This window comes from Aquarana catesbeiana, linkage group LG02 (genome assembly GCF_042186555.1).
Source record: "Aquarana catesbeiana isolate 2022-GZ linkage group LG02, ASM4218655v1, whole genome shotgun sequence".
In the NCBI taxonomy this organism is placed as follows: domain Eukaryota; kingdom Metazoa; phylum Chordata; class Amphibia; order Anura; family Ranidae; genus Aquarana; species Aquarana catesbeiana.
The window spans coordinates 178,531,021-178,547,859 of record NC_133325.1 but is presented as its reverse complement, the minus strand read 5'-3'; the positions used below and the strand labels follow the sequence as shown (position 1 = coordinate 178,547,859).

Genomic DNA, 16,839 nt, shown 5'->3' with positions numbered 1-16,839 from the left:
TATAACATTACAACATAGTTCAAGTATAAAAAGTATATAAGCAGAACAGAAAATTGAGAGACCTCCCACATAGAACATATCAAACACGGACAGGGTGCATAGTTGCCAACTGTCCCGGATTTCCCGGGACATTCCCGGGACTTAGACTCAATTCCCTAATTTGTGGTGTCCCGGGAAATGTCCCGAGAAATCCAGTTCTCGATTTTCGCCGCCGCTAGAGGTCCGACCATCTTAAAGAAGTTCAGGAAGACGGCTGGGGGGGCCGCCCACCCTCCGCCTTGCTCCGCCTCGCCCCGCCTACCTCCCGCCCCGCTGCCAGTCTGTTATGGAAAGGGGCGGGGGTTCTAGCCATGCGGCCGGCGGACTCCTCTGAGGTGGGGGGGTGCACCGCTGTGGGAATCTGATGTAAGGGGGGCTCCACTGGGGACACCTTATGTGAGGGGGGCTCCACTGGAGACACCTAATGTAAGGAGGGCTCCACTGGGGACACCTGATGTGGGGAGGGCTCTGCCAGGGACACCTGATGTGAGGGGGGCTCTGCCGGGGACACCTGATGTGAGGGGGGGCTCCGCTGGGGACTCCTGATGTGAGGGGGGCTCTGCCGCGGACACCTGATGTGAGGGGGAGCTCCGCTGGGGACTCCTGATGTTAGAGGGGGCTCCACTGGGGACTCCTGATGTGAGGGGGGGCTCCACTGGGGACTCCTGATGTGAGGGGGGCTCTGCCGGGGACACCTGATGTGAGGGGGGGCTCTGCTGGGGACACCTGATGTGAGGGGGGGCTCTGCCGGGGACACCTGATGTGAGGGGGGGCTCTGCCGGGGACTCCTGATGTGAGGGGGCTTTGCTGGGGACACCTGATGTGAGGGGGGCTCTGCCGGGGACACCTGATGTGAGGGGGGCTCTGCCGGGGACACCTGATGTGAGGGGGAGCTCCGCCGGGGACACCTGATGTGAGGGGGGGCTCCGCCGGGGACTCCTGATGTGAGGGGGAGCTCCGCCGGGGACACCTGATGTGAGGGGGGGCTCCGCCGGGGACTCCAGGTGTGAGGGGGGCTCCGCTGGGGACTCCAGGTGTGAGGGGGGGCTCCGCTGGGGACTCCTGGTGTGAGGGGGGCTCCGCTGGGGACATCTGATGTAAGGGGGGCTCCGCTGGGGGCACCTGATGCAAGGACGGACTCTGCTGGGACACCTGATGCAAGGACGGACTCTGCTGGGACACCCGATGCAAGGACGGACTCTGCTGGGACATCTGACGCAAGGACGGACGGATGGTGGCAGGCGACATGGCTAGTGACACGATCAGGGATCCCACTGATTCTGCATTATGGTGAGTTGAATGATTTCATTTAATATTACAATGTAATAATAGAAATAATGCACTTCAATCATCCTGACACCATAACAACCATGGTGCCGGGATGATTGAAGTGCTAACACCAGGTGCTTGGAGTATCTTTATCTGCTGATTGTTAAACTTTCTAGAATACACATATTTTTATTGTGTAGGATCTGGGGCTGCTGTCCCGTCATTTCCCTCTCCCCCTCTCCCCCTTTCCCCCTCTCCGCCTCTCCCCCTTTCCCCCTCTCCGCCTCTCCCCCCCTCTCCCCCTTTCCCTCTCCATCCCTCATTCATCTCAGACGCTAACCACACCCTCTTGAGCCACGCCCATTTAAACCACGCCCACTATGTCGCATAAACCACGCCCACTTTTCGCCACGCTTCGCGCACCGCACTTGTATATTTTCCTAAACCACGCCTACAAACGAATGCCCCGCACCCTAATTATTGTACGGCTCTGCCTACAGCCACAAAAGTGTCCCACATTTTTTTTTTACAATGTTGGCAACTATGCAGGGTGTAGAAAAATAAAACTATCCCGGAAGTATGAACCTTGTCAGCTGCATAACTTTCAGTTAACCTGTCTCTTTAGACACAAAGTAATCAAAACCATATTCGGCCAATACAATGCCTGTGGCAAAAAGTACTCTAACGTGTTAACAACGGCCATGAGAGCCAGGGAGAACTAACAAAAGAAAGAAAAAGAAGACAAGAGAAGGAAAACAGAGAAGAGATAAGTAAATACCAGACTATGCACAGCAGAGACACTCGTCCGCTCCCACACCCAAAAAGATGCCTTAAAGTGGTGTTCCAGCCGAAATTATACTTTTTAAATAAAAATACCCCTATAATACACAAGCTTAATGTATTCTAGTAAAGTTAGTCTGTAAATTAAGGTCTGTTTTGTTATAGCAGTAGTAGTAGCAGCACAAGCAGTGTAATAGGTTTCAGGTCAGGTTTCCATAGCAACAGCAGTGTCAGAGGAAGTTGCCAGCCCTTCCAGAAGGCATTGCAAACAGGAAATGATGCGATGGGCCACGGCCATGGAGGAGGAAGTGAAAAATGAATACAGCAGATATACAGTAGGTGCTGAGAAAAAAATATATATATCCAGTTCGTTTACAGTGCACAGTTTAGTGAGGGATGCTGAAGAGTTGTAAAAGTGGGTGGAACTCCACTTTAAGTTTCAAACGAGATGAGCATATATCTAGCCCACAGTTCCCAGGCCTTTTTAATCTTTTTACCATATCCTGCAAATACAACAATTTTTTCTTGATTTTTTTGTTTGCTTGCGCAATAGACATGGAAGGTTGCTTCCAGGACTTGCCAATAGTCCGTTTACCCCCAGTTGGATAAAAAAAGATCAGAGAGTATTGGAAATGTCATCCACCGTTACATTAACTACTTGCCGACCGGCTCACGCCAATATAGGTAGGCAGAGTGGCATGGGTGCGCAAAACGACATACCCGCACGTCACTGCGTCATCAGTAGCTAGTGGGCGCGTGCTCCCGCCGCACGATGTGGGAGGATGCCCGCGGGTCCCGCGGAGTGATCGGGAGCAGTGATCTCTGTCATGCTCTAGTGAGCCGATCCCCCTACAGTTAGAACAAATCCAGGGAACACACTTAACCCCTTGATTGCCCCCTAGTGTTTAACCCCTTCCCTGCCAGTGACATTTACACAGTAATCAGTGCATTTTTATAACACTGATTGCTGTATAAATGCCAATGGTCCCAAAATAGTGTCAAAAGTGTCCGATCTGTCCGCCACAATGCCATGATAAAAATCACAGATCCCCGCCATTACTAATAAAAAAAAATTATAATAAAAATGCCATAAATCTATCCCCTATTTTGCCAACGCGATAACTTTTGCACAAACCAATCAATATACGCTTATTGCGATTTTTTTTTACCAAAAATATGTAGAAGAATACATATTGGCCTAAACTGAGGAAGAAATTTGTTTTTTTATATTTTTTTGGGGATATTTATAATAGCAAAAAGTAAAAAATATTGCTTTTTTTCCAAAATTGACGCTCTTTTTTTGTTTATAGCGCAAAAAATAAAAACTGCAGAGGTGATCAAATACCACCAAAAGAAATCTCTATTTGTGGAAAAAAAAGGGTGTCAATTTTGTTTGGGTACAAGGTCACACGACCGCGTAATTGTCAGTTAAAGCGATGCAGTGCTGTATCGCAAAAAAGGGCTTGGTCAGGAAGGGGGTAAATCCTTCTGGGGCTGAAGTGGTTAAGAAGAGTGATGTGGGGAGTTTGTGGAACTGATACTCTGGTGACTCTGCATAATAATGGAAAGATACCATTCTGGAAGCTACGAATCCTGGGACACTCCCACCAATATTGTACATAGAAGAAAAGGCAAAACACCGCGCTATACCATAAAAATTAATACATAAGGTGTACTGAAAAAAGCAATCAAAAAGTGACAAATTGTTCAAAAAACAACATAAAAGCAGCCGCTACAAAGTGTGATACGCACATACACAGTAAATAAAAATATAAAAAAGCAGCGCTGTGACAAAATTTGGTTATATATGATATAACAAACAAACAAGTGGGATATTAGGCCCAAATTAGGGGTAGACTCCAAGTTCATAAATTGGCATAAATATATGGGATGAACAATCCTATTCAGTATCGATCATAGATGGTGAATAAAAAAGATGAGGTAGGTGGAAATATTGAGTCCTTCACCGCACCACTGTGGTATAGTAAAATTATGCGCTTACCAAACGGCAAGCTTGGAAGAGCTTGCGACCTTAACCCGGTCGGGGCCTTTCAAGATGGACCATCAGAGAGGACCACACCACCTTAGCTTGGATTAAGCCCGCTGTTCCTCCAGTTACCACTCTAGGTGGAGATGTACCACTGGCTAGGGATAAACCTCAAGGGAGGTGTACCAAGAAAGAAGGAAAGGCAACATAGCGTAATCCTGCTTTACTTTTATTAAAAACAAAAGAGTTGCACTTACATTCGGAAAAGTATCAACAAACATATAAGCCGGCCGGCTAGAGAGCGATCGCCCGTCCTGTAGACTGTAAACAGTGGATGCAGCACGTCAGCACGTCAGCACGCCCGACGTACGTTTCGTCACACTCTGACGTCGTCTGGGGCACGGGCGACGCACTGACGTGTCGCATTAATGTAGTAAAATAACATAACCAGACCTCGTTCTGAGGACGGGACCGGAAATCACCTTGCGTTCCACCAATCAAAGGCGGATGACACAAGATCGCCATCTTGGATCTGGGAATGTACATAGCAACCTGTGCCAGTTTGAGATATACATAAACAGACCAATTAACATTCATAGGGGTAAGTTAACATCGCACGTAGGTTAATCCCCAACAAACGGAAAACGCAAAAAGGTGATTCTTAATAAATTAAATTAAATTAAATTAAATTAAAACTATTAGTTAAATAGCGTCCTTCGGAGGTGTGGCCATACGTAAAAAAGGGGATAAAGGTATTAAAGTAAATTAAATTAACCCCTTCAAATCGTTTACCACGTGAAATGGCTCGCTAAATCAGGAAGTCATTCCCTAGATATACAGGGGCGTCCCAGAGCCATTCTAACATTTATGGTGGTTAAACCTGGGGGAAAGGAAGGTGATTTCCTCACACATATGAAAAGCATAAATACATCATGACAAAAGTTGTAAGTGGAATACAAGCAAAAACAAATTAAAATAAATTAAAATAAATTAAAATACAATGGACATTTAATTTTAGTCCCGACCTTAAAAGTACCAAATCCCCATACAAATATTGGGGCACATCCCAGATAAGGCAGGTCTAAGTTGCCCTATGGGGCATCTGCCCACCCAGAAATATCATGTCTCTGGCATTAGCCATTCTAAGGGTGAGGAATATTGATCAAAATATTATACTCTAAAGATGGAGAATATGTACGAACCGAAAATTCCGAGAGCTATTATTACTCATGAATTATCGATAAAGGCATTGGTATCAGTGTCAATATTAAGCCCATGGGGGGCATAGCACTTGATTTTATATATCCAGAGCATCTCAAGTTTTGAGATGCTCCTAACTAGGGAGCTACCCCTCCAATGAGGCCGATATCTATCGATTCCTAAGAAAAGTGTTTTAGAGGGGTCTTTATTATGTGTGGTCAGGTAGTGCTTAGAAACAGAATGTTTCGGAAAGCCATTCAAGATATTAGTGATGTGTTCATTTAGACGAACGGAGAGTGGTCGCCTAGTCCTACCCACATATTGTAGGCCACAAGGGCACTGCAGAAGGTAGACGACCCCCTCCGTTGTACAGGTGATAAAGGGCCTAATTTCATGTTCCTCGTGGGTACTATTAGAGATGAATTTCTGAGTTCGCCTAGATGTCGCAGAGTTAAGCCTACAAACACGACATCTGCCACATTTATAGTACCCCTTCAAATTGTCAAAAAGGCCTTGAATGCCTCTAATAGGTGGATCAAGAACATTAGGGGCCAATCTGTTCCTAAGTGACGATGTCCCTTTAAAAATTACTTGGGGTTTGTCTGGAATGACAGTTCTCAGGATCGAATCATTAGCCAATAAGTGCCAATGTTTATTAAGAAGGTTTTTTATACTACTATGCTGTATTGAGTAAGTGGTGACAAAGGGGAGAGTAACGGGATTCTTTCTAGGGGGTGCTTTTTGAATGAGTAGCTGTTCCCTGTCTATACCCTTAACAACATCCAAGGTTTGGGTCAGAAATTCCCTGTTATACCCTTTTTCTACAAACCGGTTCATCAGGACTTCGGTCTGTTGCAAGAACTGTGAATTGTCAGTACAATTCCGTTTAAGACGTAGAAATTGACTCTTGGGAACAGACCGGAGCCAAGAGCTATGGTGGCAGCTATTCAAAGGAATATACGAATTCCGGTCTGTTTTCTTAAAATAGGTAGAGGTTACAAACCGGTCCCCTTGTATATCAATGTTAAGGTCCAAAAAATGGATATTGGACTGGCTGGCTTCAAAATTAAGTACAATGCCCCTATTGTTGGAGTTGAGTTCCTCCATAAAGAGGTCAAGGTCACTGCGGTCGCCATCCCACAGGAGGAGGATGTCGTCAATGTACCTGGCCCACAGTTTTAACTGGGGCCTCTGGCAAACATGGACGACATCCTCCTCCCACAGGGCCATAAACAGGTTTGCAAGACTGGGGGCATACTTAGCCCCCATCGCAACTCCACGGTCAGTTAAAACTGTGGGCCAGGTACATTGACGACATCCTCCTCCTGTGGGATGGCGACCGCAGTGACCTTGACCTCTTTATGGAGGAACTCAACTCCAACAATAGGGGCATTGTACTTAATTTTGAAGCCAGCCAGTCCAATATCCATTTTTTGGACCTTAACATTGATATACAAGGGGACCGGTTTGTAACCTCTACCTATTTTAAGAAAACAGACCGGAATTCGTATATTCCTTTGAATAGCTGCCACCATAGCTCTTGGCTCCGGTCTGTTCCCAAGAGTCAATTTCTACGTCTTAAACGGAATTGTACTGACAATTCACAGTTCTTGCAACAGACCGAAGTCCTGATGAACCGGTTTGTAGAAAAAGGGTATAACAGGGAATTTCTGACCCAAACCTTGGATGTTGTTAAGGGTATAGACAGGGAACAGCTACTCATTCAAAAAGCACCCCCTAGAAAGAATCCCGTTACTCTCCCCTTTGTCACCACTTACTCAATACAGCATAGTAGTATAAAAAACCTTCTTAATAAACATTGGCACTTATTGGCTAATGATTCGATCCTGAGAACTGTCATTCCAGACAAACCCCAAGTAATTTTTAAAGGGACATCGTCACTTAGGAACAGATTGGCCCCTAATGTTCTTGATCCACCTATTAGAGGCATTCAAGGCCTTTTTGACAATTTGAAGGGGTACTATAAATGTGGCAGATGTCGTGTTTGTAGGCTTAACTCTGCGACATCTAGGCGAACTCAGAAATTCATCTCTAATAGTACCCACGAGGAACATGAAATTAGGCCCTTTATCACCTGTACAACGGAGGGGGTCGTCTACCTTCTGCAGTGCCCTTGTGGCCTACAATATGTGGGTAGGACTAGGCGACCACTCTCCGTTCGTCTAAATGAACACATCACTAATATCTTGAATGGCTTTCCGAAACATTCTGTTTCTAAGCACTACCTGACCACACATAATAAAGACCCCTCTAAAACACTTTTCTTAGGAATCGATAGATATCGGCCTCATTGGAGGGGTAGCTCCCTAGTTAGGAGCATCTCAAAACTTGAGATGCTCTGGATATATAAAATCAAGTGCTATGCCCCCCATGGGCTTAATATTGACACTGATACCAATGCCTTTATCGATAATTCATGAGTAATAATAGCTCTCGGAATTTTCGGTTCGTACATATTCTCCATCTTTAGAGTATAATATTTAGATCAATATTCCTCACCCTTAGAATGGCTAATGCCAGAGACATGATATTTCTGGGTGGGCAGATGCCCCATAGGGCAACTTAGACCTGCCTTATCTGGGATGTGCCCCAATATTTGTATGGGGATTTGGTACTTTTAAGGTCGGGACTAAAATTAAATGTCCATTGTATTTTAATTTATTTTAATTTATTTTAATTTGTTTTTGCTTGTATTCCACTTACAACTTTTGTCATGATGTATTTATGCTTTTCATATGTGTGAGGAAATCACCTTCCTTTCCCCCAGGTTTAACCACCATAAATGTTAGAATGGCTCTGGGACGCCCCTGTATATCTAGGGAATGACTTCCTGATTTAGCGAGCCATTTCACGTGGTAAACGATTTGAAGGGGTTAATTTAATTTACTTTAATACCTTTATCCCCTTTTTTACGTATGGCCACACCTCCGAAGGACGCTATTTAACTAATAGTTTTAATTTAATTTAATTTAATTTAATTTATTAAGAATCACCTTTTTGCGTTTTCCGTTTGTTGGGGATTAACCTACGTGCGATGTTAACTTACCCCTATGAATGTTAATTGGTCTGTTTATGTATATCTCAAACTGGCACAGGTTGCTATGTACATTCCCAGATCCAAGATGGCGATCTTGTGTCATCCGCCTTTGATTGGTGGAACGCAAGGTGATTTCCGGTCCCGTCCTCAGAACGAGGTCTGGTTATGTTATTTTACTACATTAATGCGACACGTCAGTGCGTCGCCCGTGCCCCAGACGACGTCAGAGTGTGACGAAACGTACGTCGGGCGTGCTGACGTGCTGACGTGCTGCATCCACTGTTTACAGTCTACAGGACGGGCGATCGCTCTCTAGCCGGCCGGCTTATATGTTTGTTGATACTTTTCCGAATGTAAGTGCAACTCTTTTGTTTTTAATAAAAGTAAAGCAGGATTACGCTATGTTGCCTTTCCTTCTTTCTTGGTACACCTCCCTTGAGGTTTATCCCTAGCCAGTGGTACATCTCCACCTAGAGTGGTAACTGGAGGAACAGCGGGCTTAATCCAAGCTAAGGTGGTGTGGTCCTCTCTGATGGTCCATCTTGAAAGGCCCCGACCGGGTTAAGGTCGCAAGCTCTTCCAAGCTTGCCGTTTGGTAAGCGCATAATTTTACTATACCACAGTGGTGCGGTGAAGGACTCAATATTTCCACCTACCTCATCTTTTTTATTCACCATCTATGATCGATACTGAATAGGATTGTTCATCCCATATATTTATGCCAATTTATGAACTTGGAGTCTACCCCTAATTTGGGCCTAATATCCCACTTGTTTGTTTGTTATATCATATATAACCAAATTTTGTCACAGCGCTGCTTTTTTATATTTTTAAATATTGTACATAGACCTTAGCAGATTACAATCTTGAAAACAGAGCAGAGAAGTATAGGGGTACATTTTTGCCAGATGTGTTGAGACCAGGGCTTTTTTTCTCAGAGAATAGGTGCAGTAACTCCCCCCCCACCCCTTCTGAGTCACCCCTTGTCTCTGCCCCTCTTCACCTCTGAGCACCGTCCCTTTGTTCCACCCCCTGCCCACCTCCCAGTACCACTGTTTTAGAGAATACAGAACCAAGTATCATTTTGTTGTGCTTAATAATTTGTATGGAATTTATTAATGATAACAAAAAAGCAGTAAAATAGATCCCCTGCAGCCAGCAACAAGAGACTCTCCAGCAACAATAGATCCCCCACACAACAATAGGTTCCCCCACACAACAATAGACATCACCCCAGCAACAAATCTAGCTTTTCCATGATACTGTAACCTACCAGAGTCTGGAAGGGCGTTACATAAACTCCTCTTTAAGGTGTCCCCAAGATATTTCATACTTTGCTCCCTCTGTGGGGACAGGATGAGTCCTGATACTTTCCCTATAATGGTGGTCAAGGAGGGTTGCCAACCAATAATGATCCTTCTCCTTGATGCCACAATTTCTTGGGTCCTTTCGCAGGCTTTAAAGAATAAGGGAGCCCATGCATCGCAAGTTTATGGAGGCATGAAAAGCAAAGTCCTCGTGGTCACTGAGGATTACAGTTTCTGGAACTGCCTCCTCCCAGCCGTACTACTCTCAAAGGTTCCTCTGCTTAAATGCCTCGAAAAACTGCCAGAATCTCCCTCTCCTCTTGTGTGTTCTGTGGATTCGCAAGAATGGTGTCTGTATAAAGTGGGCCTTGAGAGGAAAGGAAGTCCTCCTTTTCCTCCCGCTGGTCTGCCTCGAGTGCCCTGTCCATAATGCCACGCAGAGTCTGCTTCAGCAGTTACACAAGATTGTGTCACTGATGCACGCATTGTCACGGTTTTACCATCCTTGTCGCCTGCTCAAATGGTGACAGTACAGTGCATGCATCCTTTATCAGCAGCAGAAAAAAAGTTGACCCGCCCTGAGTCTGTTGTTGTGCCATACTCACACAGGTATTCTCTGACAGCCCTCTGCTGCATGTGCAGCTGCTGCAACATTAGCCAAGTTGTGTTCCACCTGGTGGGCATGTCACAAATCAGAAGGTTTATGGGCTGGTAGAACTCCTGCTGAATTTTAGCCAACTGAACACTGGCTGTGTATGACCGCCTGAAATGCCTATAGACTCTTCTGGCATGCTTCAGATGATCTTCCAACCCTGGGTACCTATTTAAGAAACGCTGCACCACCAAATTGAGGACATGTGCCAGGCATGGCACATGTGTCAACTTTTCCTGTCAAATGGTGGACAGGGGTTTAGTGCCATTATCGAACACCACCATTCCTGGCTCAAGCTGGAGTAGCGTGAACCACCTCGGGACCTGCCCTTGCAGAACTAAAAGAAAATCTGCTCTGGTGTGGCTCCTGTCCCCTAGACAGACCAGCTGAAGCACTGCATAGCATCTTTTAGCCTGACTCCTTGAATAGCCCCTGGAATGCTTAGGGGGTACTGGTGGTTCATAGAACAGTTCAGAAGAGGAGGGCATGGAGGAAGAGAAGGAGGGGAAGGGGGTGGAGCTGACAAATCTGGAAGCATCACCACTAGCTGTATGGAAAGGTGGCTGTGTATGACCGCCTGAAATGCCTATAGACTCTTCTGGCATGCTTCAGATGATCTTCCAACCCTGGGTACCTGTTTAAGAAACGCTGCACCACCAAATTGAGGACATGTGCCAGGCATGGCACATGTGTCAACTTTCCCTGTCAAATGGTGGACAGGGGTTTAGTGCCATTATCGAACACCACCATTCCTGGCTCAAGCTGGAGTAGTGTGAACCACCTCTGGACCTGCCCTTGCAGAACTAAAAGAAAATCTGCTCTGGTGTGGCTCCTGTCCCCTAGACAGACCAGCTGAAGCACTGCATAGCATCTTTTAGCCTGACTCCTTGAATAGCCCCTGGAATGCTTAGGGGGTACTGGTGGTTCATAGAACAGTTCAGAAGAGGAGGGCATGGAGGAAGAGAAGGAGGGGGAGGGGGTGGAGCTGACAAATCTGGAAGCATCACCACCAGCTGTATGGAAAGGTGGTGGAAAAATACAGCTCCTGCATTCTTCCTAGTTGCAAACAGAGCTACTCAGTGTGCTGTGAATGAAATATAGCGTCCCTGACCACGCTTGCTGGACCATGCATCAGCAGTAACATGGACCTTGCTGCTGACTATCTAGCCCAACGATGCCACAACATTGCATTCCACGTGATGGTACAGAGCTGGAATGGCCTTAAGTACAAAGAAATAACAACTGGGAACCTGTGATTGTGGTACAGCACATTCTGCAAATTCACAGAAGGGTGCAAAATCCACCAGATAGAAAAGCAGGAGTTTTAAAGTCAGCAGCTTGGACAAGTTGGAGTTTAGACACTGGACATGTGGCAGTATTTTTTTTTCTCTGCAGCAGCTGGGGCAGAGAAATTTGCCTGCTATACTCTACTGCTGGTGGTGTGCTACTGGCAGACATGCTGCCAGGACCTGTGACACCCTTCGCTATACCATCATCCCTGTCAGTGGAGGCTGCTGAGAGGTCATGAGATATAGTGGGAATAGACCTGAAAGGTGAAGAGTGAGGAGAAGAAGAATTGTGTCCCTTTTCTGTGGCTTTCAGATGCTTTTGCCAACAGGCTGAGTGGTGGCAGAGTACATGCCTTGTCAAGCATGTGGTACCCAAATGGCTGGTGTTTTTGCCACGCTTGATCTGCTTGAGCCAAAGTTTGCAAATTGCAACAGTGCAATTGCTGCACATATGCTAAAAAAGGTCCAGACAGCTGAGCTGTGGGAAGTGGGTCAGGAGATAACAGCTCCACAATCTGATGGAATAGGGTGGCTGCTCTCTACTCTTCCATGATGGCTGCCTATGGAGGACATCCTGCCTCACTGAGATTGTGCCTCACCCTCTCTTTCCTCCTCCGCTCTATCCGGCACCCAAGTCACATCACTGACCTCATCATCATCATCCCCTCCATCCTCATCCCCTCAATCCTCATCATCACTGGAGCCAACTTGGGAATATGCTGCTGCTGGGGAAACATGACTGCCAATTTGTTGTTTATCAGTGTTCTCCCCTCTCTGTAGGCTCATGTTCCTACCTTGCTCAACCTCAGAGTCAGAACCAACATCAGAATCAAGTAATGCCTGTGTATCGTCAAGAAGCAAGTGGCTGACGCTGTGTTCAATTAACTCAGCTGACTCCTCCATGCATGATGCTGGGGCTATGGCAGGAGTAGCTATGGACAAGGAGGCAGAATAAGCTGCTCTGGCAGCTTCGGTGGACTGCACACTAGTCTCTGCTTGGGTGATAGAGGATGAGAAGGATGAGGATGGTTTAAACCCCTTTCACACCGAGCCGCCCATAGCGTCGGCAGTAAAACGCCGATATTTTTAGTGCATTTTGGCCACTAGCGGGGTGCTTCTAACCCCTGCTAGCGGCCGACAAAGGGTTAAAACTGCCCGCAGTGCGCGAAGCAGTCCAGAAGCAGTGGAGAAAATCAGCAGTGTTGCTGCAACCACGGAAGCAGTCAGCAGAGAGGGATAGTCCCATTTTATACAGTCTAGCAGGGGTAAGGTGTGAATGATGGAAAATTTTGAGTTGAATCACCCTGTCCCTCGGAGAGATAATGGAGATTTTGAACGTATCGCAGAACTCAGACCAATCCTCTTCTGTGATAGGGATATCAAAGGAGGCCCACCTCTCTTGAGCACTCCAAAACCTAGGGTTAGTGCCTGTCATAAGAGTGGAGTAATACATGGAGATAAGTTTCGTCTGGTCTGGGTCTCTCAGAAGTTTTTCCAGGTCAGGTGTCTTAATAGGACTGAGCAGAGAACCAAACTGAGTACGTACAGCATGTCTGAGTTGGTAATAGTAAAACAGGTAAGTAGATGGGATGTCAAAGTCTGTCTGTAGTTGAGAAAAGTATTTAAAGCCCTGAGGAGTATATAGATGACATAGGTATTTCACTCCCTTTGATTACCATCTGATGGGGTCAGGCATAGACTATAACTCTTTAAGGGACTGGTGGGGGAGGTCTCCCAAGAATCAGTGGAAGTGTTTGCAAATACCATTTCAAATAGGGAGAGGGCGGTATGGATGAATTCTAATTAATTCTTAGTTGGGCAAGCGGTGAAGTATATAGTAGCCGTATCCATGCTATGAGTCAAGGGCCAAACCCTTACAGTTGCAATACTCAAAATAGATAGGGCCACTCTACACTATCAAAAGGCTTTACAAGTGTCTAGTGACACAATCACATGGGGAGATGTATAGTCATGGGGATAGGTCAGATGTGGAACAATCTACGAATATTCATTCTGGTTGAACGGCCTGGAATAAATCCCCCTTGATCACTCCTAATCAATTTTGCAACAACCTTATTCAGACGATTGGCCAGGATCTTGGCCAAGATATAGGTCTATAAGAGTCACATTTAAGCAGATCTTTCCATAGTTTGAGTATTAAAATAATTAAAGCCTCTTTTATAGAACGAGGGAGCACCCCATCTTTCAGAGCCTCATTATAGGTATTGAGTAAGATGGGACTCAAGAGGTGAAGAAATTGTGTATACCGGCATTCAGCTGGAAAGCCATCTAAGCCCGGCGTCTTATGAGTCAGGAGTTGCAAAATTGCTATGGAGAGCTCCTCAACAGAGAAAGGTTCATCCAGTTCAGTCCGGTCTTGGTCAGATAGTTGGGGAAGCACCGTCTGAGTCAAGTAGTCATTCAGTTGGGCACCGGAGTAGTGGGCCCCAGTAGTGTATAAATCACAATAGACGGTGAGGAAGGCTTCTGTTATCTCCTGAGGGACATCGCTAACCCTATCCTGAGGAGTTAGAATCCTAGGGATAGAGATGGGAGTATGGTTTATTGTCGTGTTCGAACGTCTTCTGATTGACATAGAGCATACGGTTTTTTAGTGAGGTTCAATAGGCGGGTAGTCGGATCAGGAGTAACATCATATGCTGCCCCTGCAGCTACCATCTTGGTTTCTAGATCTTCAGTGCACTGCTGGGTGTTCTTGCGGAAAATTCCAGTAATGGACATAAAGGTGCCTCGTAGCGCGGCCTTAGAAGCCTCCTAGGCAGTTAAGGACCCAACAGTGCCCTGATTCGTACGCCAATAATCCGCAATGTTCTTCCTGCAGTCAAACTGTACTATCTCATCCTCCAACCAATGGGAGTTCAACCGCCAGACCAAAGTGCTTGAGTTTGGCAGGAGGAGGAGATCCATAGAAAGGGGGCAGGATCAGACACCCCTCGGGGAAGGTAGGAAGCTGCCTGTACAATAGGAAGCACTTCAACAGTAGAGAATGCCATATATATACGTGACATAGTGTGGAAGGAGTCAGAGTGGCAAGAAAAATGTCCCCCCTCTGGGTGCTTCCATCGCCACAGCTCAGTAAGACCATACACCTGAGTCCAGTCAATAAATGAGGGGTAGGGTCTACCCCCACCTCCCAAGTGGTCCATAGCAGGATCAAGAACAGCATTAAAGTCCCCAACATAAAACAGGGGACCAGGGGCTCTAGACAGCAGCATCAGGGATAAATTAGAAAGTAGGTCTGAGGAAAATGGGGGAGGAACATATATGTTCACTAGTGTAAAGACTATGGAAATAATTTGGATAGTAAGTATAATGAATCTTTCTTCCAGATCCGTCTTAATTCACAAGATTTCAGCCGGGAGGGATTTTGCTAGCAGGATAGAGGTCTCTCTAGAATAGTTGGTATGCGTAGCGTGGTACTGAGTAGCCAACTAAGGGACTGCAGTTTAGCATTGGTGAGGTGAGTCTCTTGAAGGCAGACAATACGTGACTTATATTTTTTAAGGAAGGAGAAAACCAAGGACCGCTTAAGAGGTGAGTTCAAACCCCTGAAATTCCAAGAGATCTGTTTTAGCGCAGTAGCCATATTCAGTCATATACAGCATAACAACATAGGCAGGATCATGGGGAGATGCAGTACGATATATAAAACATTGCACGAGAATAAATGCACAGTAGCAACAGAAATGGATCTGCAATAGGAGCATAAAAAACAGCAGCAGAAAAAAACTTAAAAGTCCAGCCAGTCCCAACAACTAAAATGTGAGAGATGCCAAAAGAGAAGAAAAAACCAAAGCCCCTTCCCCCTCTACCATACTCAACCATCCCAAACATAGTGAGCTTTGGTTCCCAAACCAAAAAAAAGAAAAAGAAAACCCTGTGGCCTCCCCACCTACTTGTGCGGAGGTGGTAGTGGGTCCAGAAAGGATCTCTGTAAAGGCAAAAGTTTCCATCCAGAAGGATATAACAGTAACCTGTAAAAGAAGGCACAAACAGTGGGAGTCATATAAGGCAAGGCAGGAGTTACCCGCTGATGAGGACAGGTGTTATATCCAGCTATGACATCTGACAGTTCTGTCACACGGGTGGTATAAAGAAACAAGGAAGGAAGGAAAGGGTAGATGCAGACCTTAAGTCATCCGTAGCAATAGAGTGTAGGAGACAGAAAGAAGGAGAGGGTGACCCACAGGTGCTCAAGCTTGCTTCAGGAGAGATGAGTAGTGAGGCAGGGAGGAAGAAAGACTACAGAGATCAGTATTGGAGTTGTCTAGGTTGTTTCCCAAAACCAGCATCTATCCAGGCCATAGCATTTTTTGGACAAGTGCAGAAGTGTGCTTTACCCTCATGGATGATCCGCAGCTTAGCAGGGAAGAGCATTGCATATGGCAGGCCCTCAGTACGGAGGTGGTCTTTGACCTCAGCAAAGGATATGCATTGGCGTTGTACTTCAGCTGAGAAATCCGGATATATGGAGATATTGTTGCCATTAAACTTGAGTGGGCCTTTTTCTCTAGCAAGGCGCAGGATGGCGACTTTGTCTTGAAAATTGAGGATTTTTGCAATCAGTGATCTTGGGGGGCCCCCAGAGGGGGGAGTATGTGGGGGGTGCGATGTGCACGTTCAACCACAAATGCATGGGACAACACCTCCATCCTAAAAACATCTCGCAATCAGGAGCGAAGGAACCTTTCAGGACAGGCCCCCTCTGAACGTTCAGGGAACCCCACAAAACGGAGATTATTCCTGCGAGAACAGTTCTCCAAGTCATCCATTTTGGCTCTCAGGGACACCAGCTCATCAGTAGCCCTATGCACAGTTGCAGCTAAGGGGTGTACTGTGTCCTCCAGGGAGCTGATACGTTCTTCTGCCCCCCCCCCATCTGCTCCCTCAAGGTTTGCACATCTTGCTTCAATAGGGAGAAATCAATATGAATGCTTTCCATCTGAACTGTAAGGTAGGCCTTGCAGTCTTTTATAGCTAGCATGATTTCAGCCAGAGTAGGCTCCTCTGAGGAAGGGCCCGAAGAATTACAGTCTCCTGAGCATGTAGGGGAGTCTAATGGAGTTAGGAGGTTAGCCTGAGTGTGGAACACAGCAGGCATAGAGTCACTCACCCTTGATGTGGAGAGCTGTGCTGAGATAGGAGAGGGCTACGGGATCGGCACCATCTTGACTGCGATATCTAGCCAGTTGTTCCACCGCTGACTGGGGCACGGGTGGCCCGTATTTATTCACCAT

At 46.2% G+C, this 16,839-nt stretch overlaps 1 protein-coding gene across 1 annotated transcript in view; it reads right to left on the bottom strand.

The window, feature by feature from the left end:
- Positions 1 to 16,839, bottom strand: part of LOC141126568 (aquaporin AQPAn.G-like) — a 61,330-nt gene extending 44,491 nt beyond the window's left edge. Inside the window, exons 1-4 of the mRNA XM_073612492.1 lie at positions 16,716 to 16,839; positions 15,943 to 16,053; positions 15,630 to 15,676; positions 15,499 to 15,576 (exon numbers count right to left, since the gene is read on the bottom strand). Coding sequence (XP_073468593.1) covers positions 15,499 to 15,576; positions 15,630 to 15,676; positions 15,943 to 16,053; positions 16,716 to 16,839 — 360 coding nt within the window. The remainder of the gene's footprint in view (positions 1 to 15,498; positions 15,577 to 15,629; positions 15,677 to 15,942; positions 16,054 to 16,715) is intronic.